This window comes from Haliotis rubra, unplaced genomic scaffold (assembly GCF_003918875.1).
Source record: "Haliotis rubra isolate DU_JTF1 unplaced genomic scaffold, ASM391887v1 Scf495, whole genome shotgun sequence".
In the NCBI taxonomy this organism is placed as follows: domain Eukaryota; kingdom Metazoa; phylum Mollusca; class Gastropoda; order Lepetellida; family Haliotidae; genus Haliotis; species Haliotis rubra.
Genome location: NW_025767185.1, coordinates 259,366 through 284,999, shown reverse-complemented (window position 1 = coordinate 284,999; position 25,634 = coordinate 259,366). Strand labels below are relative to the sequence as shown.

Sequence of the window (25,634 nt, the reverse complement as noted above, 5' to 3'; positions counted from 1 at the left end):
AAAGCAAGAATATTACATATAGTCCATATAATGTTACATATTTGTGGACCATAAGTTTGTATGTCAAGGCAAAATGTAACTGGCTGGACAGCTCCTGGTTCACATAGTGTTTCTAAGCCACCAAAATATCATGTAGTAGGTAAAAAGGGAAAATAAACTGACACAGTAAAGAAAGTCTTGTTCATGGTATGTTAAAAGACAATTTATAGATATGAACATACATATATTAGCATTATCAATCCTGAAACAAATACTGAATGAAGACACACAAACAGTCCTATGAGGGTTGCCACTGGCTCAACCCTAACATATTCCACATGATTGGCACGCCACCAGTGAGTGACAGTTGCAGGCCTTGGTGAGAGCAAGGTGACATGATGACGGTGATGGGTCACCAACAGACCAAGTTGAAATACAGTCCTCCCACTAGGTGCACAAATCCCTCCACAAGTTCCTCCAACCACACTTCATAACCGGGTAGTGTTCGTTTCCAACTGTAAACTGGTCTTCCACCTAAATTTCCTACATCACCATGGCCAGTATTTACATACACCTCCCCTGCCATTTGGATACCCTATTTTGACTGATGTGAAGGTTTAAGTGCTTTAATTTCATTCATATTAAAATCTCCCCACACCTGGAATTTTAACCTAAAATGACATAAATCCTCACAGCATTGATATCACTTTCTGAACACTAGTACCAGCCTGACATGAAAGCAGTCCTGAAATCTTTGCTGTGACCTTAGGAAACTGCTTGGTTGCATGAAGCCTAATGATGGCCACTGAACACCAGTAACTTGCAATAAGTAATATTTCCAATTGTCTATGTATATGATATGCCAATCAAATATATTGACAATACTTGAATCATGTAAACATGCAACGAGTAATGGCAGGACACTACATGTTCCAAGCACACATACTGATAACACACTTCAACTTGATAATCAAGCTGCATCACATCAAACACAAACGGGCACTACTCACCTGCACTGTAAAAACAATCACTACGTCTTCAGACTTCACCTGTAACATACAAGGAAAAATCCTGATGTCTAATTTTTATGATTGCCAAACAGGTTTGCTGCTAACTAGTATGGGGTATATGTCATCAGTAGTCACATGACCAGTCATGTGACACAGCAGGATATGAGTCACAAACTTAAGGATGAAGTGTGTGCTTTTCGCTATTACGTAACACATGGATTGTACTTTATGTTTTAAAAAAGGCATAAACTCCCAAGATAGGTAAATGTACTGACATATTCAAATAAACCTCGCAACAAAGTTCAGGTCGAGAATATTGAATTGCATCAATATTATTTAACCCAATGTACTAGTGGGATTAGTTTCTTCAAGTTACACATAAACTGAGTCATTTGAAGTTTACAATAATGTTTTGTGTCATTTGTTTCGTAAAGAATATTTGTAATGAGACAGAACAAAGCCCCTTCAGATGAGTGTCTGGTACAGATGAAAGAGAGGATGTTATGACGTGTCATGTCTGCTGGCTATGTCTGTGTCACCTCTGTTGTGAGTAACAGATTAGTGCATCACCTCACCGCTTCACACTCACCCAACAACAAACAGTGCTCCAGGCAGTGTGAAACTCATACATAAGAGGCGCAAAATTTGGAGGTCACATTATGACAAAAAACAGACAGATTACTTAACTGTGAGTATATGAGTGCAAACAAAACATATTTAATATCATCCAAACTAATATATGTGTTACATAATTTGAAAAGAATAATAATGTCATTCCCACATACACTGCAGCATGATTATCAACTGCATAGCAAAAACATACACCACAAATAGTGTGGTATCTTGACCCAGGCAAACCTTTACCTGCAGGTGTTCACTTCTTTTTACCACCCCTCTTCAACCCGCCTTCAACCCATCTCCCTCTCAGTCTATCCATCATCTCTTCCCCCTCACCCTGCCTTCTCCCCCCTCCTTCACTTACCCTTCCCTCCTTCACCCAGCCCCTCTCTTGGTCAACCAACCCATCCTCCACCCAACACCTCCTTCACTCACCATCCCCTCCCTCCTTCACACAGCTCCTCCCTCCTTCACCCAGCTCCTCTCGGTCAACCAACCCATCCTTCACCCAACACCTCCTTCCTTCACCCATCCCCTCCCTCCCTCACCCAGCCCTCCTCTCACCCAGCTCCTCCCTTTCTTCACCCAGCTCCTCCTTCTTTCACCCAGCTCCTCCCTCCTTCACCCAGCTCCTCTCGGTCAACCAACCCATCCTTCACCCAGCTCCTCCCTCCTTCACCCAGCTCCTCCTCGGGTCAACCAACCCATCCTTCACCCAGCTCCTCCTTTCTTCACCAAGCTCCTCCCTTCTTCACCCAGCTCCTCTCGGGTCAACCAACCCATCCTTCACCCAGCTCCTCCCTTCTTCACCAAGCTCCTCCCTTCTTCACCCAGCTCCTCTCGGTCAACCAACCCATCCTTCACCCAGCTCCTCCCTCCCTCACCCAGCTCCTCTCGGTCAACCAACCCATCTTTCACCCAGCTCCTCCCTTCTTCACCCAGCTCCTCTCGGTCAACCAACCCATCCTTCACCCAACACCTCCCTCCTTCACCCAGCTCCTCACCCAGCTCCTCCCTCCTCCTCACCCAGCGCCCTCCCTCCTTCACCCAGCTCCCTCCTCACTCAACCAACTCCATCCTTCACCCAGCTCCTCCCTCCTTCACCCAGCTCCTCCCTCCTCCTTCACCCAGCCCCTCCTCGGGTCAACCAACCCATCTCTTTCACCCAGCTCCTCCCTCCTTCACCCAGCTCCTCCTTCCTTCACCCAGCTCCTCCCTCCTTCACCCAGCCCCCTCCCTCCTTCACCCAGCCCTCCCCTTGGTCAACCAACCCATCCTCCACCCAGCACCTCCCTTCACTTTACCCATCCCCTCCCTCCTTCACCCAGCTCCTCCACCCAGTCCCCCTGGTCAACCAAACCATCCTTCACCCAACACCTTCACTCTACCATCCCTCCCTCCTTACCCATCCCTTCCTTCCCTTCACCCAGCCCCTCCTCTCCCTTCACTCACCATCCCTCCCTCCTTCACCCAGCTCCTCCCTCCTTCACCCAGCCCTCTCGGTCAACCAACCCATCCTTCACCCAACACCTCCCCTTCCTTCACCCATCACCTCCCTCCTTCACCCATCCCTCCCTTTCTTCACCCAGCTCCTCCCTCCTTCACCCAGCTCCTCGTCAACCAACCCATCCTTCTCACCCAACACCTCCTTCCTCACCCATCCCTCCCTCCTTTCACCCATCCCTCCTTCCTTCACCCAGCCCTCCCTCCCTTCACTCACCATCCCTCCCTCCTTCGCCCAGCTCCTCCTCCTTCACCCAGCCCCTCTCGGTCAACCAACCCATCCTTCACCAACACCTCCTTCCTTCACCCATCACCTCCCTCCTTCACCCATCCCTCCCTTCTTCACCCAGCTCCTCCCTCCTTCACCCAGCTCCTCTCTCGGGTCAACCAACCCATCCTTCACCCAACACCTCCTTCACCCTCACCTCCCTCCTTCATCCATCCTCCCTTCACCCAGCTCCTCCCTCCTTCACCCCATCCCTCCTCACCATCCAACCCTCCTTCACCCAGCCCCTCCTTCACTCACCCATCCCTCCCTCCTTCACCCATCCCCTCCTTCCTTCACCCAGCCCCTCCCTCCCTTCACTCACCATCCCTCCACTCCTTCACCCAGCTCATCCCTCCTTCACCCAGCCCCTCTCGGTCAACCAACCCATCCTTCACCCAACACCTTCCTTCACCCATCACCTCCCTCCTTCACCCATCCCCTCCCTTCTTCACCCAGCTCCTCCCTCCTTCACCCAGCTCCTCTCGGTCAACCAACCCATCCTTCACCCAACACCTCCTTCACTCACCCATCCCCTTCCTCCTTCACCCATCCCCTCCTTCCTTCACCCAGCCCCTCCCTCCCTTCACTCACCACCATCCCTCCCTCCTTCACCCAGCTCCTCCCCTCCTTCACCCAGCCCCTCTCGGTCAACCAACCCATCCTTCACCCAACACCTCCTTCCTTCACCCAGCCCCCTCCCTCCTTCACCCATCCCTCCCTTCTTCACCCAGCTCCTCCCTCCTTCACCCAGCTCCTCTCTCGGTCAACCAACACCTCCTTCACCCAACACCTCCTTAGCTCACTCCATCCCTCCCTCCTTCACCCAGCTCCTCCCTCCTTCACCCTTCCCTCCTTCCACTGCCTACACCTCCATCTGTGACCCTCAGTCCCTCTTGACCCCTCCACCCCTTCTTACCCTGCCCTCCCCTAACCAAACACCTCCCTCAGTCCCCTAACCCCTCACCTTGGTCTCAACCCCTCCCTCACCCTGCCTTCTCCCTCCCTCTTTAACCAAACACCTCCTCAGTCCCCTAACCCCTCCCTTTGGTCAATCAACCCTCCCTCACCCTTCCGCTCTCCTCCCTCCTTCACCCAACACCTCCCTCAGTCCCCTAACCCTCCCTTTGGTCAATCAACCCCTCCCTCACCCTGCCTTCTCCCTCCCTCTTTAACCAAACACCTCCCTCAGTCCCCTAACCCCTCCCTTGGTCAATCAACCCCTCCCTCACCCTTCAGCTCTCCTCCCTCCTTCACCCAACACCTCCCTTGCTCCATCACCGCACCCTGTGACTAACAATTACACACATATATCCTGCACATTGCTTCTATGAATCACACACAGACATAATGTAATGTACCATTCTCCCTGCACCCAACCCAATCACAGTCCTTGTAGCAAATTATTTTCTGTGACATCATGTCTGACCAGAGCATACAAGATCAATTTGTGCATGCAGCGCTATTTGGCTGAATTATAACTGGCCGCCAGTATTAGCAAGCAGGTGCAAGGGCCGTTGGGGACAGACATTAAGACTGCAGACGCCAGAGTTAACCGCAGAAAAAACATGTCAATCAAGAATATATTAGAGAGCGTAGATGACAGTAACTACTAACTGCACTGTCACAGGCGATGGGCCATTAGGCTAACAGGGGAAGGGTGAGGGGAAGGGGGCTGTTAGAAATTGGGAAAATGAAAACATGGGAAAACCAGGGCCAATAACACAACACAAACATGTGATAACCAGGGCCAATAACATGGTACAAACATGTGATACCAGGGCCAGTAACATGACACAAACATGTGATAACCAGGGCCAATAACATGGCACAAACATGCGATACCAGGGCCAGACACATGACACAAACATGTGATAACAAGAAGACAAAGCCATCAATATCCCCCGCAATGGCAAAATACTCTTCATGATTATGTCTACGAGTTATGATTATGTCAAATATTTATGTGTGTATATAGAAAAGTGGAAGGAGAGTATTGAAAGGTTTTGAACGTTCTGCTCCAGAAAGGAGCACTGTCACCAATTTCATTCTCTGTCAAACTTGTTGTCATGGAAATGCCAAAAATATTTTATTCAGAATTCCAAAACTACCAAAAGGCACAAGTACACCACCAGATCTATCTATGTGCCAAGTTTGGTGAAGAAATAGTGAACAGTTTTAGAGTTCTGCTCCGGAAAAGACAAATTTGCACGTACCACCAATTCCAGGCTAAGTGAAACTTGTTGCCATGGAAATGCCAAAAATATTTTATTCAGAATTCCAAAACTACCAAAAGGCACCACTACACCACCAGATCCATGTATGTGCCAAGTTTGGTGAAGAAATATTGAACGGTTTTAGAGTTCTGCTCCGGAAAAGACAAATTTGCACGTACCACCAATTCCAGGCTAAGTGAAACTTGTTGCAATGGAAATGCCAAAAATATTTTATTCAGAATTCCAAAACAACCAAATGGCACCACTACACCACCAGATCTATGTATGTGCCAAGTTTTGTGAAGAAATATTGAACAGTATTAGAGTTCTGCTCCGGAAAAGAGCACTACCACCAATTTCAGTCTAAGTCAAACTTGTTGCCATGGAAACGCCAAAAATATTTTATTCAGAATTCCAAAACTATCAAAAGGCACAAGTACACCACCAGATCTATCTATGTGCCAGTTTGGTGATGAAATAGTGAACGGTTTTAGAGTTCTGCTCCGGAAAAGAGCACTACCACCAATTTCAGTCAAAGTCGACCTTTTTGCCATGGAAGCGCTAAAAATATTTAATTCAGAATTCCAAAACTACCAAAAGGCACCAGTACATCACCAGGTCCATGTATGTGCCAAGTTTGGTGAAGAAATATTGAACGGTTTTAGAGTTCTGCTCCGGAAAAGACAAATGTGCACGGACGGATTGGACCCGGACAGATCTCGATCGGACGGACGGACGGAGTCCATTTTAATACCCCCCGCAAAACGCGTTGCGGGGGATAACCAGGGCCAATAACATGGCACAAACATGTGATACCAGGGCCAATAACACGACACAAACATGTGATAACCAGGGTAACAAGAAGACAAAGTCATCAATATCCCCCGCAATGGCAAAATAACTTTCATGATTATGTCTACGAGTTATGATTATGTCAAATATTTAGGTGTGTATATAGAAAAGTGGAAGGAGAGTATTGAAAGGTTTTTAAAGTTCTGCTCCAGAAAGCAGCACTATCACCAATTTAAGAATTCCAAAACTACCAAAAGGCACCAGTACACCACCAGATCTATATATGTGCCAAGTTTGGTGAAGAAACATTGAACGGTTTTAGAGTTCTGCTCAGGAAAAGAGCACTACCACCAATTTCAGTCTAAGTCAAACTTGTTGCCATGGAAACGCCAAAAATATTTTATTCAGAATTCCAAAACTACCAAAAGGCACCAGTACACCACCAGATGTATCTATGTGCCAAGTTTGGTGAAGACATATTGAACGGTTTTAGAGTTCTGCTACGGAAAAGAGCACTACCACTAATTTCAGTCAAAGTCAAACTTGTTGCCATGGAAACGCCAAAAATATTTAATTCAGAATTCCAAAACTACCAAAAGGCACCAGTACACCACCAGATCCATGTATGTGCCAAGTTTGGTGAAGAAATATTGAACGGTTTTAGAGTTCTGCTCCGGAAAAGACAAATGTGCACGGACGGACGGACTGACGCACGACGCACGGATCGACGACGGACGAGTCCATTTTAATATCCCCCGCAAAACGCGTTGCGGGGGATAAAAAAAACTCACACAAACATGTGATAGTGAGTGAGTGAGTATGGTTTTACGCCGCTTTTAGCAATATTCCAGCAATATCACGGCGGAGTACACCAGAAATTGGCTTCACACATTGTGCCCATGTGGGGAATCGAACTCGGGTCTTCGGCATGACGAGCCAACGCTTTAACAATTAGGCGACCCCAACGCCCCCAAACATGTGATAATCAGGGCCAGTAACATGACACAAACATGTGATAACCAGGACCAGTAACATGACACAAACATGTGATAACCAGGGCCAGTAACATGACACAAACATGTGATAACCAGGACCAGTAACACGACACAAACATGTCATAACCAGGACCAGTAACATGACACAAACATGTGATAACCAGACCTCATAACATGACACAAACAGATAAGGACCATGACACAAACATGTGATAACCAGGACCAGTAACATGACACAAACATGTGATAACCAGGACCAGTAACATGACACAAACATGTGATAACCAGGACCAGTAACATGACACAAACATGTGATAACCAGGACCAGTAACATGACACAAACATGTGATAACCAGGACCAGTAACATGACACAAACATGTGATAACCAGGACCAGTAACATGACACAAACATGTGATAACCAAGGCTCATAACCCAACACAAACATGATATAACAGTGCTAATAACAAACCACTAACATGTGATAATCAGGGCTATTAACAAGACACAATATGTGATTACCTGATAATCAGGGCTGATAACAGGACATAAACATGCCATCTGAACAATGTGCAATCAAAGGATCAAAAGAAACCATCAAAGTAGAGGTGTGATTTTCCTTCCAAAAACAAATCACTAGTTTGTAATTATGTGTTGGTGAACTGCATAGCACCTAGTGATTGAGCCTCATAGAACAGGCAACAGTCTGTCATCACAGTTACCAAAAAAAACAATCAAGAGTTGATATGCATAACTGATCTTCAAATATGTGCCTAATAGATATTAAACATCAGAAAAATGTTTTGATAAACTGCATTTCTCAGAATAAAGAGAAATAGAAAATGTAATGGCAAATATGGAACTGGAAAACTCAGCAGTAGCAGCTTTAATTATTAACTCCTTATACCCCAAATATGCCAGCATTTAAAGTATCCTTGAACTGCCCACACAGGTGGCATGATCATTCTCCAATATGTTATGATGATGTCCTTGTAATTTCAGTATCAGCCTGCCACTTACATCATAAAGTTTGCAGACAATGACAAATGTGTCATTGTGATTTAAGTGTGGTTAGATGCCTCCAACGGGATCTTTAGAATATCATTAAATAGACTATTCTATGGCAGAGACAATAAACAAAACATAGGAGGACTTTGGTACCCCACCCTCTTGTATGCCCACAAACAAATAGGAATGGTGTTACACATCTCGGTCTCATTTTTTGTGCGAGGAGGTGACATTCTTTAACAGTGTTATTTAATTGAAATATGGAGTGTATACACAGTACACAAGAGAAACTGTAAATGCAGCTTGGTATAGAGATGCTAACACTGTGCAGCACAGTCAGCTGTTGGGCAGCATGGGCAGCACAGTCAGCTGTTGGGCAGCACAGCAAGCAGCTTGTGTGACTGTAGCAACCAGCCGACTATGCTGTATGTATCCACCTGTATACTGATAAACATTGCAACTGGATTTGTTAGTATTTCACTCTAACAATATCATATGAAAATAGAATATATGTATTTTTTATCAATCTTTAACACAATAACTCTTATTAGCTCTTATTTATCTTTTACATATATTTTCTATATTGTGCCATACCTATCTACGATATGGGCAATACTGCATTTCAAAGCATATATAAATATACTTATTAAGAACATGAGCGTATGGCAGCAATAATGCCACAGTGCATCTTGGAAACAACAGAAAGGTGAAAATAAAAACAGACTTTGGGGTAATGCATCACAATGGTAGAAAGTCATATCATATGACAATGTTTCCACGACAACGAGAACTGACTGCAGAGAAATAGCAGTTACAAATGTCATTAGTTATTGCAAGGTAAATTTAGGAGCAGTGAAGTTGGAATTTTAATAAGACTCAAATAGCAGCATCTGCGAAAGACATAGATCATTGTCTGACTGGCAATGCCACGTAACAGTGTCGGGTATCATGGAAGCTAGCCTGCTGCCGTCAGAGCCAGCTGCTCTTCAGTGTTAAATAATGGAAACCCAGACAGCAGAGAATGCTGCAAGAAGCAACAGTTTACAGCATACCTTTGCAGAGTATGCTTGCATAGTTGTCCAATCATAAAACACACAGTGATTAGCATCTCTTAACAGTTTCACAAAGTATGCTAAAGGCAATTTCTTATTAATATTACCTATTCAGACCAAATAGACATGCAGGCATAAAACAGTGGACAGGTTCTGAGAATGCATTCACTTCAACATTAGACAGTGTGCAAGGTTTCAGTTTGGGGACAGTGTGTCTGTGGTATTTGTTAGGTTTCAGTTTGGGGACAGTGTGTCTGTGGTATATGCCAGGTTTCACTTTGGGGACAGTGTGTCTGGGGTATATGCCAGGTTTCAGTTTGGGGACAGTGTGTCTGGAGTATATGCCAAGTTTCAGTATGGGGACAATGTGCCTTGGGTATATGCCAGGTTTCAGTTTGGGGACAGTGTGTCTGGGGTATATGCCAGGTTTCAGTTTGGGGACAGTGTGTCTGGGGTATATGCCAGGTTTCAGTTTGGGGACAGTGTGACTGTGGCATATGCCAGGTTTCAGTTTGGGGACAGTGTGTGTGGTACATGCAAGGTTTCAGTTTGGGGACAGTGTGTCTGTGGTACATGCAAGGTTTCAGTTTGGGGACAGTGTGTCTGTGGTACATACAAGGTTTCAGTTTGGGGACAGTGTGTCTGTGGTATATGCAAGGTTTCAGTATGGGGACAGTGTATCTGGGGTATATGCCAGGTTTCAGTTTGGGGACAATGTGTTTGGGATATATGCCAGCGACTGGGGTATATGCCAGGTTTCAGTTCCGGGACAGTGTGACTGTGGTATATGCCAGGTTTCAGTTTGGGGACAGTGTGTCTGTGGTATATGCCAGGTTTCAGTATGGGGACAATGTGTCTGTGGTATATGCCAGGTTTCACTTTGGGGACAGTGTGTCTGGGGTATATGCCAGGTTTCAGTATGGGACAATGTGTCTGTGGTATATGCCAGGTTTCAGTTTGTGACTGTTGTATATGCCAGGTTTCAGTTTGGGGACAGTGTGTCTGGGGTATATGCAAGGTTTCAGCATGGGGACAGTGTGTTTGGGGTATATGCCAGGTTTCACTTTGGGGACAGTGTGTCTGGAGTATATGCCAAGTTTCAGTATGGGAACAATGTGTCTTGGGTATATGCCAAGTTTCAGTTTGTGACTGTGGTATATGCCAGGTTTCAGTTTGGGGACAGTGTGTCTGGGGTATATGCCAGGTTTCAGTTTGGGGACAGTGTGTCTGTGGTATATGCCAGGTTTCAGTTTGGGGACAGTGTGACTGTGGTATATGCCAGGTTTCAGTTTGGGGACAGTGTGTGTGGTACATGCAAGGTTTCAGTTTGGGGACAGTGTGTCTGTGGTACATGCAAGGTTTCAGTTTGGGGACAGTGTGTCTGTGGTATATGCAAGGTTTCAGTATGGGGACAGTGTATCTGTGGTATATGCCAGGTTTCAGTTTGGGGACAGTGCCACTGGGGTATATCCCAGGTTTCAGTTTGGGGACAGTGTGACTGTGGTATATGCCAGGTTTCAGTTTGGGGACAGTGTGTCTGGGGTATATGCCAGGTTTCAGTTTGGGGACAGTGTGTCTGTGGTATATGCCAGGTTTCACTTTGGGGACAGTGTGTCTCGTGTATATGCCAGGTTTCAGTTTGGGGACAGTGTGTCTGGGGTATATGCCAGGTTTCAGTTTGGGGACAGTGTCGTCTGGGGTATATGCCAGGTTTCACTTTGGGGACAGTGTGTCTGGGGTATATGCCAGGTTTCAGTTTGGGGACAATGTGTCTGTGGTATATGCCAGGTTTCAGTTTGGAGACAGTGTGTCTGGGGTATATGCAAGGTTTCAGTATGGGGACAGTGTATCTGGGGTATATGCCAGGTTTCAGTTTGGGGACAGTGTGTCTGGGGTATATGCCAGGTTTCAGTTTGTGACTGTGGTATATGCCAGGTTTCAGTTTGGGGACAGTGTGTCTGTGGTATATGCCAGGTTTCAGTTTGGGGACAGTGTGTCTGGGGTATATGCCAGGTTTCAGTTTGGGGACAGTGTGACTGTGGTATATGCCAGGTTTCAGTTTGGGGACAGTGTGTCTGGGGTATATGCCAGGTTTCAGTTTGTGACTGTGGTATATGCCAGGTTTCAGTTTGGGGACAGTGTGTCTGTGGTATATGCCAGGTTTCAGTTTGGGGATGGTGTGTAGGTGATTCGTGCCACATTTCCAATGACTGTAAAGGTGGCAACTTTCTGAAACTCCATGATATAACTACTTTACAGGCATTGGATTTTTTCACATCTGTATTTACAGCAAATGATTTCTTGTCCATCAATATAATATAATGTATCAATTAACTCGTCTATTTGCACTGCAATCAAGTCATTTACTGAATGTGGCAAGCTGAGCAATGAAGTGTAATTGTTATGGGATAATGAAGTAACTGTTTGAAGATGAAGATATAATAACCTGACCTGAACAGTTGGAGTCGAGGGCATACACACCAGCTTCGTGTCAATCATAACACAAATCAATTGTCCACGCACAGATACAATCTCAGTAGATCAAAGAGTCATTATAATGATCACCTAATGATACTCAATTATACAATTATATGTATGGTGACCTATCCCCTGACCTCCTATTATCAACACATGAACAAGCTCAGGCAACTGGAGAGTCTCCTGAATGTGGATGCAAGAGCACAGCACAATATTCATTACCATTTCATAACAGTTTCTGTTGAGGCTTGATGATGGCTGGAGACAAATTATGAATCACAATAATGTGCTGTTAACAAGGCTATGTGGGCAACACAGGTGCATACAAAGGGACACTTCAGTACATGTGATGAATGAAAAAACAGATCACATTTCTTTCCTTCAGTAATCAGATAATATAATAGTCATTACTTTTTGTCTTTAGTTATATTTTAAAACCTTGTGCATTGTTACCTTACATATATGTATATGTGTGTGTAGATATGTGACTGCACTGACAGGCTATACAGTCTCATATATACACACACATTACATGAGGCTAAAGACAGAATATGCATTCACACACATATACAGGGCTCGATTTAATGCTTTGTTACTTGCACTGGTGCAACCCAATATTGCAAAGTGCAACCTAGTTATTAGTCTAACTTGCACCAGGTGCAAGTCAATTTTTGAGTGGATAAACTTATGAATAAAACATCTTAATATTTCAAAAGCATATTTCTTTCGTTACATATTGCAATAAAAGCAGTGCAACTGGAATTTGGCTGCTGCAATAAGGTTTTTATCTAAGGTTGCCCCTGGTGCAAGTAGGTAAACATCTCTTGAATCTAGCCCTGCATATACTTGAGTGTAAAGACTAGTGGCGGTCCGATTAATTGAAATAATCGAAGATTGGTCGTAGTGACTAAACGACAAAGCAATCGATCATGTTTTCTCATAATCGAACACAAACAATTTCTAGAACACTTGTTTTCATTAACAGTATTTATCACTAGGTTGGTTTTGTCTGTTACATTTCATAAGCACTACAAGCTCGTTCCAAGTCATGAATTTATCTTAAAGACTCTAAGAAATTTATGTTCCTCCATACTAGTCATCCTTTCAAGATGTGAAATTTTGCCAAAAAAACCCCAAAGAACTACATGTTTTTTTCCTTATTTTTGTGTGCATTAACACATTTCATAAATGACGCTAACCAATTATTTTCGATGATTGATCGGTTGTAATGAACCAATCATCAATTATGAGATTTTAACCAATTCCCAACACTAGTATAGACAGGCTATGCATTCACACACATATACAAACATGTACTTGAGGTAAAGACAGACTATGCATTCAAGCACATGTACATCCAGGTAAAGACAGACCATGTATTCACACACATGTACTTGAGGGTTAAGACAGGCTAAGCACTCTCCACGGGTAAAGACAGACTATGCATTCAAGCACAAGTACATCTAGGTAGAGACATGCTTATGCATTCACACACATATCCTTGAGGGTAGAAACAGACTATGCATTTACACACATGTACTTGAGGGTAGAAACAGACTATGCATTTACACACATGTACTTGAGGGTTAAGACAGACTATGCATTTACACTCATATACTTGAGGGTTAAGACAGACTATGCATTTACACTCATATACTTGAGGGTAGAAACAGACTATGCATTTACACTCATATACTTGAGGGTTAAGACAGACTATGCATTTACACTCATATACTTGAGGGTTAAGACAGACTATGCATTTACACACATGTACTTGAGGGTTAAGACAGACTATGCATTTACACACATGTACTTGAGGGTTAAGACAGACTATGCATTTACACTCATATACTTGAGGGTAGAAACAGACTATGCATTTACACTCATATACTTGAGGGTAGAAACAGACTATGCATTTACACACATAGAAACAGACTATGCATTTACACTCTACTTGAGGGTAGAAACAGACTATGCATTTACACTCATATACTTGAGGGTTAGAAACAGACTATGAAACAGACTATGCATTTACACACATGTACTTGAGGGGTTAAGACAGACTATGCATTTACACACATGTACTTGAGGGTAGAAACAGACTATGCATTTACACACATATACTTGAGGGTTAAGACAGACTATGCATTTACACTCATATACTTGAGGGTTAAAACACCATGCATTTACACTCATATACTCTGAGGGTTACAGACTATGCACATTTACACTCATATACTTGAGGGTAAAGAGACAGACTATGCATTTACACTCATATACATATACTTGAGGGTAGAAACAGGCATTTAGAAGACAGACTATGCACTTTAAGAGACAGACTATGCATTTTACACTCATATACTTGAGGGGTTACAGACTAGACTATGACATTTACACTCATATACTTGAGGGTTAAGACAGACTATGCATTTACACTCATATACTTGAGGGTAGAAACAGACTATGCATTTACACACATGTACTTGAGGGTAGAAACAGACTATGCATTTACACTCATATACTTGAGGGTTAAGACAGACTATGCATTTACACTCATATACTTGAGGGTAAAGACAGACTATGCATTTACACTCATATACTTGAGGGTAGAAACAGACTATGCATTTACACTCATATACTTGAGGGTTAAGACAGACTATGCATTTACACTCATATACTTGAGGGTAGAAACAGAAACATTTACACACATGCATTTACACTCATGACTTGAGGGTTAAGACAGACTATGCATTTACACTCATATACTTGAGGGTTAAGACAGACTATGCATTTACACTCATATACTTGAGGGTTAAGACAGACTATGCATTTACACATAATACTCATATACTTGAGGGGTTAGAGACATACTATGCATTTACACTATGCATTTATACTTGAGGGTAGAAACAGACTATGCATTTACACACATGTACTTGAGGGTAAAGACAGACTATGCATTTACACTCATATACTTGAGGGTAGAAACAGACTATGCATTTACACACATGTACATGTACTGCTATGCATTTACTCATATACTTGAGGGTAGAAACAGACTATGCATTTACACACATGTACTTGAGGGTAGAAACAGACTATGCATTTACACTTGAGGGTTAAGACATACTATGCATTTACACTATGCATATACTTGAGGTTAAGACAGACATTTATGTACTTTACATTTACACACATATACTTGAGGGTAGAAACAGACTATGCATTTACACACATACTTGAGGGTACTTGAAAGCTTGAGGGTAGAAACAGACTATGCATTTACACACATATACTTGAGGGTTAAGACAGACTATGCATTTACACTCATATACTTGAGGGTAGAAACAGACTATGCATTTACACACATATACTTGAGGGTAGAAACAGACTATGCATTTACACTCATATACTTGAGGGTAGAAACAGACTATGCATTTACACTCATATACTTGAGGGTTAAGACAGACTATGCATTTACACTCATATACTTGAGGGTTAAGACAGACTATGCATTTACACACATATACTTGAGGGTTAAGACAGACTATGCATTTACACTCATATACTTGAGGGTAGAAACAGACTATGCATTTACACTCATATACTTGAGGGTAGAAACAGACTATGCATTTACACTCATATACTTGAGGGTAGAAACAGACTATGCATTTACACACATATACTTGAGGGTAGAAACAGACTATGCATTTACACTCATATACTTGAGGGTAGAAACAGACTATGCATTTACACACATATACTTGAGGGTAGAAACAGACTATGCATTTACACTCATATACTTGAGGGTAGAAACAGACTATGCATTTACACTCATATACTTGAGGGTTAAGACAGACTATGCATTTACACTCATATACTTGAGGGTTAAGACAGACTATGCATTTACACTCATATACTTGAGGGTTAAGACAGACTATGCATTTACACTCATATACTTGAGGGTTAAGACAGACTATGCATTTACACTCATATACTTGAGGGTAAAGACAGACTATGCATTCAAGCACATGTACTTGAGGGTACAGACAGGCTATGCATTCAGAAGATATACATCTTCATATACTATCTGCATGCATGCATAGTCTGTCTCTACCTGGATGTATATGTGTGTGAATGCACAGCCTGTCTTTACCCTCAAGTATATGTGCCCCTCAAGTATATGTGCATGAATGCATAGTTTGTCTCTACCTGAATGTATATGTGTGTGTATGGACAGCCTGTTTCTACCTGGATGCATACCTATTGAGTACACAGCCTGCCTTTATTTTAATGTAAACCTTGTACAATACATTTGTGACATACAGATTTAGATTTTCACCACATCAGTAACAATTGCACCTTGAAAGGTGATTGCCCTACATGCAAAAAAACAGAGACAGACCAAAGTGCACCTTTCCCAAATGTCCCCAAACTTTCCCACCAAAAACATATATGATAAATATGTTTACAGTACATCAACTGACAGATCACCTCATATATTCCCAATGCAGTAGCAGCACAGCTGTATGTATTCCTGGTTTAATAACATTACTTCCAGTTTGGGGGAAACACATGCCTCATGCAGTACAACTTCAACCGAGAAAGAATGCCTGCAGATATGTTAACAAGGGTATAAGAAATAGATTTGGGAAAACACATACCATATGCAGTACAACTTTAAACAGCCAGTATAATGCCCATAGCTATCACAACTAAGCTGCAAGCATTTAATACTTAAAAACATTGACCTTCCATTTCAGCCATGAATATGCTATGATCATGTTTGTAAAATTTCATCAAATTCGATACTCAGATGCCCCAGATTGTCAACAGCAACTTTGTGGGGCATCTACCTCAAACCCAGCAACTATGACATTGTTGCAAACTTTTGTGGTGTCAATATGTGTTTCCTGTCTCAGTCACATTGAATTGAGGATAGCATTTACCACAAAACTGTTTGATAATAAGCCGGTAGTGAATAAGAAGTCTGTTTGAAATTAAAATATTTTAGAGTGAAAAGACAGCTCAAACAGGAATAATTGTTATGGTGTAATAGAGGTAACTGCTTAGTATAACCAGTTTGTTCAATTGGCTCAAATGTTTCTGGATATATTTCTAGGACATCATGTAATGTCCACAGCAAAAGATTCACCATTGTATGATTCTTACAGAGTGACCTGTGAAGGTCCGGGTTAGAATGAACCTTCAGTAACCCATGCTTGTCGTAAGAGGCGACTAACGGGATCGGGTGGTCAGGCTCGCTGGCTTGGTTGACACATGTCATCGGTTCCCAATTGTGCAGATCGATGCTCTTGTTCTTGATCACTCGATTATTTACAGACCGCCGCCATATAGCTGGAATATTGCTGAGTGCTGCGTAAAACTAAACTCACTCACTCACTCACACAGTGAGATATTATCAGTGAACACCTGAATACAAAGTTTTAAGTATTTAACTGGTTGATCCTGACAAGATATATACTTTGCTGGGTCATTATGATGTTTCCAGCTTTCAAGAGATGTGCTTGTCAGAGATTAGGGGTGGGTATTGCAGAGAATATTCATATTGCGATATATTGCGATGCGAAAGCATGTATTGTGATATGTATTGCAATATATTGCATGAAGTATTTTTAAACAAAAAAACTACTTGTAATCGAGTTACTGCTTGATTTATAGAGCAAAAACACAACAAAGTCACTATGCTTGATTAAGCTTTAATAACAACTTTTAATCATGATAAAATAAAAATGTGAATAATATTTGGCACAAATGAAACAAGGAAATATCCGAGATTTCCTAAAGGCACCAGTGTTACATGACAAAGTTTTCGAATGCAAGTCAAATACCGGTTTTCGACTTGTGGAAACGCTATAAAAAATACGTATACTTTCATGTCTGAATCCGGTGAAAATACCGTAAACCGGATATATTATGCAGATCCTATCAGAGATACACTCCCTAAACGCTATGGGGAATGAAGCTCCTGTATCTACATCAACACATGTATTCCTGATAAAGGTTACTGGTCTGATTCACATGGGACTGCCTTTACAGAAAACTGGCCTTGATGGCGTAGTTACTCAATAAATACCCACCAGTAAAGTTCATCCCTAAATTCCTGCAAAATGCAATTCCATACAGCCAAAATCACACCCTTGCAGTCATGCCAACATACATCCTGGGGAAGCGAAGTAGCCACATTCAAAACCTTAATGCAAACAGATGACACAGTCTACTTGGAAGCAGTGAAATAATTTTCACTTAAAGTTTCAATTTTGGTAGAAGAGATGCACATCAATTGTCAACTGCCTATTCCTGACTACAAGGAAATCAGTGTACATCACCCCTCCCGTCTCCATTCCACTCCCAACATACACACACTCCTTGCACACTGCTTGTAACTCCTGGGTACAAGGACATCGGTGTCAAATACATCCCCACTCCCGCGTCACACACTCTCCCAACATACACACTCCTTCAACTGCCTATTCCTGACTACAAGGGACATCAGTGTGTCAAATACATCCCCACTCCTGTAAGTACAAGGGAAGCCTCACACTCCCAACATACAACTCCTGTCAACTGCCTACTTCCTGGGTACAAGGACATCAGTGTCAAATACATCCCCCTCCCATGTCACACTCCCAACATACACACTCCTTTGCAACTGCCTACTGCCTGGGTACAAGGACATCAGTGTCAAATACATCCCCCCTCCCATGTCACACACTCCCAACATACACACTCCTTGCAACTGCCTACTCCTGGGTACAAGGACATCAGTGTCAAATACATCCCCCCTCCCGTCTCACACTCCCAACATACACACTCCTTGCAACTGCCTATTCCTGACTACAAGGACATCAGTGTCAAATACATCCCCCCTCCCACGTCTCACACTCCCAACATACACACACTCTTGCAACTGCCTTCCTACTGGGTACAAGGACATCAGTGTCAAATACATCCCCCTCCCGTCTCACACACTCCCAACATACACACACTCCTTGCAACTGCCTACTGCTGGGTACAAGGACATCAGTGTCAAATACATCCCCCCTCCCACGTCTCACACTCCCAACATACACACTCCTTGCAACTGCCTACTCCTGGGTACAAGGACATCAGTGTCAAATACATCCCCCCTCCCACGTCTCACACTCCCAACATACACACTCCTTGCAACTGCCTACTCCTGACTACAAGGACATCAGTGTCAAATACATCCCCCTCCCACGCAACTGTCTCTCACACTCCCAACATACACACTCCTTGCAACTGCCTACTCCTGACTACAAGGACATCAGTGTCAAATACATCCCCCCTCCCACGTCTCACACTCCCAACATACACACTCCTTGCAACTGCCTACTCCTGAGTACAAGGGACATCAGTGTCAAATACATCCCTCCCCCTCTCACACTCCCAACATACACACTCCCTTGCAACTGCCTACTCCTGGGTACAAGGACATCAGTGTCAAATACATCCCCCCCCACATCCCTCATGTCACACTCCCAACATACACACTCCTGGCAACTGCCTACTCCTGAGTACAAGGACATCAGTGTCAAATACATCCCCCCTCCCACATCTCACACTCCCAACATACACACTCCTGGCAACTGCCTACTCCTGAGTACAAGGACATCAGTGTCAAATACATCCCCCCTCCCACGTCTCACACTCCCAACATACACACTCCTTGCAACTGCCTACTCCTGGGTACAAGGACATCAGTGTCAAATACATCCCCCCTCCCACATCTCACACTCCCAACATACACACTCCTGGCAACTGCCTACTCCTGAGTACAAGGACATCAGTGTCAAATACATCCCCTCCCACGCATCTCACACTCCCAACATACACACTCCTTGCAACTGCCTACTCCTGGGTACAAGGACATCAGTGTCAAATACATCCCTCCCCCGTCTCACACTCCCAACATACACACTCCTGGCAACTGCCTACTCCTGAGTACAAGGACATCAGTGTCAAATACATCCCTCCCACGTCCTCACACTCCCAACACTCCCAACATACACACTCCTTGCAACTGCCTACTCCTGGGTACAAGGACATCAGTGTCAAATACATCCCCCCCCCCACGTCACACACTCCCAACATACACACTCCTGGCAACTGCCTACTGCTGGGTACAAGGACATCAGTGTCAAATACATCCCCCCTCCCACGTCTCACACTCCCAACATACACACTCCTTGCAACTGCCTACTCCTGGGTACAAGGGACATCAGTGTCAAATACATCCTCCCTCCCGTCTCACACTCCCAACATACACACTCCTCCTTGCAACTGCCTACTCCTGGGTACAAGGACATCAGTGTCAAATACATCCCCCTCCCACGCCTCACACTCCCAACATACACTCCTTGCAACTGCCTACTCCTGAGTACAAGGACATCAGTGTCAAATACATCCCCCTCCCACGCCACACACTCCCAACATACACGCTCCTTGCAACTGCCTACTCCTGGACATACAAGGACATCAGTGTCAAATACATCCCCTCCCATGTCACACACTCTCCCAACATACACACTTGCTCCTTGCAACTGCCTACTCCTGACTACAAGGACATCAGTATCAAATCCCCAACATCCCCCCTCCATACTCCTAACATACTCACACACTCCCAACATACACACACTCTTTGTAACTGCCTACACTGGGTACAAGGATATCAGTGTCAAATACATCCCCCCCTCCCACGTCACACACTCCCAACATCCCCCCTCCCACGTCACACACTCCCAACATACACTCTCCCAGCATACACACTCCCAACATACACTCTCCCAATGTCCCCTCTCCCATGTCACACTCTCCCAGCATACACACTCCCAACATAGACATCCCTGGCAGTATGTGCTGGTCTCCTGGCCTACAGGTCTGGTTTGCCTTCATTGTCAGGACAAAACAGCAACATTTTTCACAATCAAAGACACATTGATAAGGATCAATTGATTTAATTCTCCATTTTGCTTTACAACATTTATTTGTTCAGTTTTTTCCCAGTGTTTCGATTACAACCAAAGAGTTGAGTTGAGTTGGGTTTTACGTCACATCGGCATTATTCCAGCCATATAGTGACGAGAACAAGTTTAAGAAAACAGGTAGATAAAAGAAAGGTCATTTAGTTTTTGTTCCGTTGCTTCATGCTCCAGTGGTTCGGACATACATGCAGAGGGTGCGCCAGCTACACATTCACTAGTTATAACTATATGCCCTCACATATGTGTGTACAGTAACACAAGTTCCCTCATCTGTCTGCTGATCATGTCTTCCTCACACCAGACTTAACACACAGGCTAATGTTGTAATTACCTCCCAAGCACCCATATGATATCATCTTAAATGAACAAAAACAGGGCCTTTACTTCAACATAACAGTGTGTTAATATGCTGAGTTTATCTCCTTCTGTTCCATATCATGAGAATGACACTAACTTTCAACCTCTGGGTTGAGATCACATTTGCCTAACACAATCTTTCACCTAAGATACTACATGCCTAACACCAACTCTTCACCTATGATAATCCCAGGTTTCTGCCTTATCTGGGAGGCCAAAGCCCTAATGGCAGCAGTTCCAGACAGTCAGTATTATTAGCGTAAACAGCCATACAAGCCTGTAATGTATCAAGCTGATATTAAATTAAGATGATGCTGGCTTGTTACAGTGTATGAGACTCCACGGCTGCTGATGCCTCCTCCACGGTGGACATTGATTCTAACACTAGACGAATCTGTCCACTAACTTCATCCTTCTACCAATCACATAAGAAGCTATGTCATAAATTAGCATCAGTTTCCCAGCTCAATGCAAGAACCATGTTCCTTGTCTTTTAGTAGGCATTAACTTCTGTCTATGGTAATTTTTTTTGACAGCTTAATGATATGCTGTTACCCTGCGGCTTGTGTGAAGGGAGACCGTTTGTCTATCTCATGTTCCCTTCCACCATCAACCTCATCCTGATACATACAAACCTACAGTGCCATTTAGCATTAATTGATACCAAGTACTCCAGACAATATTTTCAGGCCTCAGCAAATAATGATTTGGGTTGAATACGGTATACATTAACAGTTACATAAATAGAATGCTTCATGTTGAATGAGTATAGTTTTGAATTTGATAAAAGGTATTTAATTGGACAGTGCCCAACAGAGGTGTCCATGGTGTTACATGTTGGTGCAGGAGCTCTAGTTGGAGACAGCTGCACACATTGTTCCATGGCATTGCTCATCAAACTGTCAACAGGAACCTTCAGACAGTAATGAGCCATTCATCGTTTCAATGTTCTCCTTTTGTGCAGCATGACATGTAAGATAATATGGGGAGGTATCGGAAGTACCATGCAACACCTGTGAGGACCCATTCTTATTGTAAAATGCCACACAGACACTACAGGTAGCCCGACGTTTCAACTACCAAGAAAATATTATTGCCATAATTATTCTCGATAAAATTGTTTTTGTATCTCCCTTAATTTTAGCATAATTAATCTCAATCTATTCAATTTTCCTGACAATACTGTATGCTATTTACAACCTAACAGGTCTGTGTGTGTATGTGTGTATGTCATAATGTGCATGTGAGTGTGTGTGTAGGAAAGGTAAAACTGCTATCAACTAGGAAGTATGAACATTCACTGACAATATCTGAATTAATAATTTCTGCATGCAGTTTTCTGTAAATGCATGACAATAATCAAAATTTTATACTAAACACAATTTTATTACTTTATTCCAAAATAACTAACCTCAGGATTGATGAATAATAACAAAATCAACATGGCTTTTAAGAAGTCAGATGGTAAAATAATTTGTTGACTTTTGATCTCACTGTAACCTGATTATCAGTTAGGAAAGAGTTCACAGAATGGCCAGGTAATTGTAATACTGTATCCTTGCAAATTTGCCTCATCAAACGTATTGAGCTCCAATCTAGCGACATGAGGTGATATTGATCTCCAGCACTCCACAATAATCATGTCCTGTCTCACAATCAAATGAAGCATGAATTTGGGTGCATACCGATAATCCCAATCCATTTGCAGACAGACAGACAAACATTGCATCAGAGCGGTGTAATAGGCTCATTGTTTACTGCAGCCAGTGTGGGTACTCTGTTCTCTTACAACACAGAACATGCCATAAATTGTCTGCACTGATTGCATGTTAGTTCTCAATGTTATCGTGGCACCATATTATGGTGACAAATCATTGAAGTATGAGGCTGCACAACTATATAGAGTAGAATGTGATAGAAGTGTAACATAGCTCAATACATCTGCTGCTTACAACTGTAAGATTGCAGATGCAGTGTCACCAGGTACCCACTGAATCTTGCTCCTTACAACTGCAATATTATGTTTCAACTGTTTACTTGATCAGGGTTTCGAGTTTCTTGTCAGTTACTAAAAGACACTGAAACTACTTCAATTTGTTTTTCTTTCATATAAACTATACATTCATTTGGGAAATGACTTCAAATAAGACAATTCAAGGAGAAAAAACCTATTGCAGTAGTATTGCAATGGTTGATCACAATAGAATGTTGCAATAGACTATCGCTATAGCAATAGCTGTTTCCCCCTCAATAGTCACCCCAACTGTGGTAGAGGCAAAGATGTGTAGAATGTGATAGAAGTGTAACTGTGGTAGAGGCAGCTCACAGCTCAATACATCCCTTGCTTACAACTGTGGTAGAGGCAAGAGTAGAATGTGATAGAAATGTAACACAGCTCAACACATCTGCTGCTTACAACTGTGGTAGAGGCAAGAGTAGAATGTGATAGAAGTGTAACACAGCTCACAGCTCAATACATCCCTTGCTTACAACTGTGGTAGAGGCAAGAGTAGAATGTGATAGAAATGTAACACAGCTCAACACATCTGCTGCTTACAACTGTGGTAGAGGCAAGAGTAGAATGTGATAGAAATGTAACACAGCTCAACACATCTGCTGCTTACAACTGTGGTAGAGGCAAGAGTAGAATGTGATAGAAGTGTAACACAGCTCACAGCTCAATACATCCCTTGCTTACAACTGTGGTAGAGGCAAGAGTAGAATGTGATAGAAATGTAACACAGCTCAACACATCTGCTGCTTACAACTGTGGTAGAGGCAAGAGTAGAATGTGATAGAAGTGTAACACAGCTCACAGCTCAATACATCCCTTGCTTACAACTGTGGTAGAGGCAAGAGTAGAATGTGATAGAAATGTAACACAGCTCAACACATCTGCTGCTTACAACTGTGGCAGAGGCAAGAGTAGAATGTGATAGATGTGTAGCACAGTTCTATACACTTGCTGCAGATGCAGGGTGGGGCTGCTGCTTACAACTGTAATGGATGTAATACTGGTTACAAATGTACTGCTGTTGTGGTAAACTGCATCCAACTAGTTACGCTTCTGTAGAAATGAGTGTTGTTATGCACAGATGGTTTTACTCAGTCCTCAGCAATAATGCTGCAACATGACAGCCAGAGAAAATGAATCGACTTTGGATATTGTACCATAAACAGTGTCAAAGAAAAGACTGGTTATCTAAAAGAAATTTTGAAATACAGCCACAGAATTCCTGATGTTTAAACTGTGGAATTTCAATCCTTTTTGCTACAGGGTCTTGAGAAACCTCTTATCTCTCAAAATAGCACAACATGTTCTAGGCAATCAGATGCTGTCTATGGAGGAGCTTTGGTGCCAACCAAAACACTTCTCTCATACTGACAAAATAGCAGAAGAAAAACATATATCACATGACCAAGCATTACAAATTCTCACAGATATGATTTCATTAGTTCTTCTTCATTAGAATGTTGAATCCAGAACAATCCAAGTTAAGTGACAACAGGTTCCAAGCAATGGTTGTGGACCATATGACACCAATCTGAGTCAAACCCAAGCAGGCTTCCTGACATTGATGTGGACTGTATGACACCAATGATGTGGACCGTATGATACCAATGATACCAAGCTGAGTCAAACCCAAGCAGACTTCCTGACATTGATGTGGACTGTATGACTGAGTTAAACCAACTTCCTGTCCTGAGTCAAACCAAAGCAGACTTCCTGTCCTTGATGTGGACCGTATGACACCAAGCTGAGTTAAACCCAAGCAGGCTTCCTGACATTGATGTGGACTGTATGACACCAATCTGAGTCAAACCGTATGACCCAAGCAGACCCAAAAAGCAGACCTGACATTGATGTGGACTGTATGACACCAATCTGAGTCAAACCCAAGCAGGCTTCCTGACATTGATGTGGACTGTATGACACCAATCTGAGTCAAACCCAAGCAGGCTTCCTGACATTGATGTGGACTGTATGACACCAAGCTGAGTTAAACCCAAGCAGACTTCCTGTCCTTGATGTGGACCGTATGACACCAAGCTGAGTTAAACCCAAGCAGGCTTCCTGACATTGATGTGGACTGTATGACACCAAGCTGAGTTAAACCCAAGCAGACTTCCTGTCCTTGATGTGGACCGTATGACACCAAGCTGAGTTAAACCCAAGCAGGCTTCCTGACATTGATGTGGACTGTATGACACCAAGCTGAGTTAAACCCAAGCAGACTTCCTGTCCTTGATGTGGACCGTATGACACCAAGCTGAGTTAAACCCAAGCAGACTTCCTGTCCTTGATGTGGACCTTATGACACCAAGCTGAGTTAAA

The 25,634-nt window shown here is 43.1% G+C and overlaps 2 protein-coding genes across 11 annotated transcripts in view; one reads left to right on the top strand and one right to left on the bottom strand.

Annotated features, from left to right (window-relative positions):
- Nucleotides 1-25,634, bottom strand: part of LOC124291538 (muscleblind-like protein 2a) — a 238,834-nt gene that overhangs the window by 117,033 nt on the left and 96,167 nt on the right. For 5 of the 10 annotated variants that reach the window (XM_046728544.1, XM_046728545.1, XM_046728546.1 and 2 more), the window contains exon 3: nucleotides 990-1,028. The gene's annotated coding sequence lies outside the window, so the exon portion shown is untranslated. Of the gene's footprint in view, nucleotides 1-989; nucleotides 1,122-25,634 lie in introns of those variants that run through there. The other 5 variants (XM_046728541.1, XM_046728551.1, XM_046728554.1 and 2 more) reach the window with 1 other exon arrangement.
- Nucleotides 378-4,176, top strand: LOC124291535 (extensin-like). The gene is made up of 2 exons (XM_046728537.1): nucleotides 378-430; nucleotides 1,860-4,176. Exons 1-2 carry the CDS (start codon nucleotides 378-380, stop codon nucleotides 4,174-4,176), a joined length of 2,370 nt encoding a protein of 789 aa, XP_046584493.1.